Source organism: Anneissia japonica, unplaced genomic scaffold (assembly GCF_011630105.1).
Source record: "Anneissia japonica isolate Jap-2015-1 unplaced genomic scaffold, ASM1163010v1 scaffold287980_len571666_cov165, whole genome shotgun sequence".
Taxonomy (NCBI): Eukaryota; Metazoa; Echinodermata; class Crinoidea; order Comatulida; family Comatulidae; genus Anneissia; species Anneissia japonica.
In genome coordinates this window covers 4,258-7,651 of record NW_022720008.1, presented here as the reverse complement: position 1 = coordinate 7,651, position 3,394 = coordinate 4,258, and the positions used below count along the sequence as shown (strand labels likewise).

At 36.0% G+C, this 3,394-nt stretch overlaps 1 protein-coding gene across 1 annotated transcript; it reads left to right on the top strand.

Annotated features, from left to right (window-relative positions):
- Positions 1–344: 344 nt before the first annotated feature.
- Positions 345–1,089, top strand: LOC117111148 (short-chain collagen C4-like; the record flags this gene model as incomplete). Its single annotated transcript, XM_033254018.1, has 1 exon — positions 345–1,089. A coding segment is annotated over one exon (462 nt), but the record flags the coding sequence as incomplete, so codon positions are not given.
- Positions 1,090–3,394: the final 2,305 nt, after the last annotated feature.

Below are 3,394 nucleotides of genomic sequence, written 5' to 3'. Positions count from 1 at the left end.
ATATATATGTGTATGTATATATACATATATAGCCTATATATATATATATATATATATATATATATATATAAGTTATATATGTATATATATATATACATATAGGTAAGATTTTTTAGAGATGATAGTGGAATTATTTCAGGGCACCTAGCGGTCCATATTCTCACAATTCAATGGGGCTTAGGTGTTGTGGACTCACGCACCCCCTACCGCCAAATCCTGCATCCGCCTAAGCGCCATAATGGAGCAATCGTTAAGCTAGGTCCCCACATTGATTCAATTTATTATTGTTGAAAGCACGCTATATACACTGATGTCTTCTCATATCCTTCCACCTTCCATATTTAATACCAGGTTATGTTGGTGGAGGCTGGTATAACCATAAAGGTGCTGGAACAAACTCATTATGTTTACCAGAAACACCTGAATATGATAAAGATTTGATAACTAACGCAGTTGATTGGCGGTCTTTGATATACGGTGCTGAATTTGGCGGAAACTTACAAAACTATGACCTCGTGTGTGCGGTGTGCCTTGTGCGTGGCAGATCAACCACTTTGATGATTCCTGCTAAACTCACCTGTCCTTCAGGCTGGACCAAAGAATATGGCGGTTTATTGATGGGAAGTTACAAGAATTATAATGCTCATGATTATATTTGCGTTGATAAAAATACTCAGGGGCGACCTGGTTCTGCTGCGGACAAGAACGGTGCGATATTTCAACCTACTCAAGGAAAATGCGGCTCGCTCCCTTGCCCACCGTACGTTGATGGGAATGAGTTAGCGTGCGTTGTATGTTCCCGTTAATAATTTATGGCGTAGGTAGGCTATTATGTTTTTTCGGCAGCCTTTATGATGTTCTGCCAAAAATTTATATGCTCTATATATTATGCCTAACAGATGATTTTTAAATTTATTTTAAACTTTTCGGAATAATTAATGTTTTTTGCACTTCCCGAAGATACTTAAATTCGTTTGCCGATGTTCTTACACTTCTTCATTTTACTAAGGTCTCCTGCTCATGGTAATTTAAAAGTACCGTACACAGCAAAAGTAATCATTGGCACTTGAAGATAACTAATAAAATATATACATTGGTATTTTTCATTTGAAAAAGGAAATGTTGTAGGCCTATGTGGGTGGCATAGATATTGGTGTAAGGAGATGAGTTTAGAATGAAATTTTGTGTCTAAATAAAGTTTGCATTTTTAAAAAGTATTGTCTTTCATTGCACATTCTTCCTGGATCTCTTCACAAAGAGTACATATTTCGGATAGTGCCTTTCTAAATACGTTATTAGTTTTAATTTTAATTGTCTTAGTCATCCTGGCACTGCAAACATGTTTGAAATATAATTTAATAAAAATCAAAATATATCACAATAATTTTCTTTGGGCGAAGCCTTTCAATCCGTCTCTGGATACCACGGACCGAGAGCCCAACACAAAGATGAGAACTTATTATCGAGACATATACATACCGTATTTATTCGAGTAAACGCCCCTGGCATTTATAGTTTACAAAGATTTTTGAGAGGGTGTTTATTCGAGGGATGCGTTTATTATTATATTTTTTTTGTTAAAATTAATAAGAATATACTTAAGTAAACGCTCCTTCATTTCACTGTAAACTCAACACATAATTACTATCAACATGTGTTATTGCGTGATCGTAAAGACTTACTGACTCTAAACAGATTAGAGTACAAAATTATGTGTCCTCCTTCAGATTAGTTTACAAACATGTGGGTCGTGGTGGTGGGTGTGTGTGTGTGTGTGTGTGGTGGTGGGTGTGTGTGTGTGCGGGGGGGGGGAGTTATTTAAGAGAAAAAAATTAATTAAACTCGGCGGCGTTTATTCCAAATGAGGCTCTAAATGGGGCGTTTATTCGAGGAGGCGTGTATTCAAAGCGGTTTATTCGAATATATACAGAATTCACTATAATATTTGGCTTGCGACATTCAGTGGCGTATTTAGGGGTAGCACATGCCCCCAAAAAAGATTGCTCTCCCAGTAGCCTCTTCTTTCTGAATATTTGAAGCATAGAAACCTGGAATCACCATATTTTGCCAAGTAGCGCCCCTCACTAAATTATTGAACCCTCCCAGTTCAGGATTCCCCACCACTACCTTCAGCCCTTCCCCATTATAATATTCATAAGACACGTCGGTGGTGACATTCTTCTTTATTATACACGATTACAAAATAAGTAATAAAAAGTTGAAATATGGATTATTGTTTAGATGGCAAATGAAATTATGCATAGCACTTAGCGATTTAAAACGATTTTAGTGTCGTAGGCTGTGATTTGAACACAGACACACTAGTACAACGATATGGCTGCTGATCTCTATGTTTTTATTCTTCAACCCAACTTGAATTCCAACACAATCGAATCACGAGTCTCAAGTAAAACATATGAAACAAAAGAAAAACCCCTGCAATAAACAAACAACTCATTGCAGTCATGTAATTTACTTAGTCATGTAAAATCACAGCATCAAATAATATTAATAATATCACTATTAATATCACATTAATAATATCATCATAACAACAGTGGTATATAGGCTGCTTTTGAATCTAATCATCAGGCATAATACTCCAAACATATGCTACTGTCTGTTATTCATAGCATTCAAACCACCAACAAATAATATAATTTCAATGTAAATATAAAAAAATAGCTATTATCAAGTATAACTTGGCTATCCTGACTTACCCAACAGAGGTATGACAGACTACAATACTTCACGTTCTCCTTGACCTTACAATAGAGTACCAGACTTTAACAGTTTCTCTTCACCTCATAGGACTTACAGAAATCTTTGATAAAATATACATAACGTCTTTAACAACTCACCTAAATACACATTCTAATATAATCACGCTATATTCCTATGCGACACAATAATTAACTATAAGCTTAGACCAACTCATTAATCGTTACACACTAGCTCCATGGGCGCAGCCATCTTATTCACTTTGTTTACATATAGCGCCACCATCGGCCGCTCATCGACTCTACTTTCTTAAAGGATAACTGCGAGAGCAACCATGTTCTACAACACCGGACACCCCGTATTCTAAACTTAAACATAATTTATCTTTGTTCTAATAAGTTGCATAATGGATAAAACAACATCGTAACTGATTAACAATAATTTTAACAATATAATATGATAAACCTTCAATTTCTACGCAGTAGCCATAAACAATGAAATCATATTATACTTTGAAAGAGTCTCAGCTTGCCTACGACGGCCTAGCTGCACCCTAACGCAAGGTGACCTACATTATGATGACAGTTCAACACGAAGTTAGGCTTCGGATGAGGGATGCCATCAAAACAAAACGTCCCTAAATACACATAACCTCATCTAGCCTAACAATATT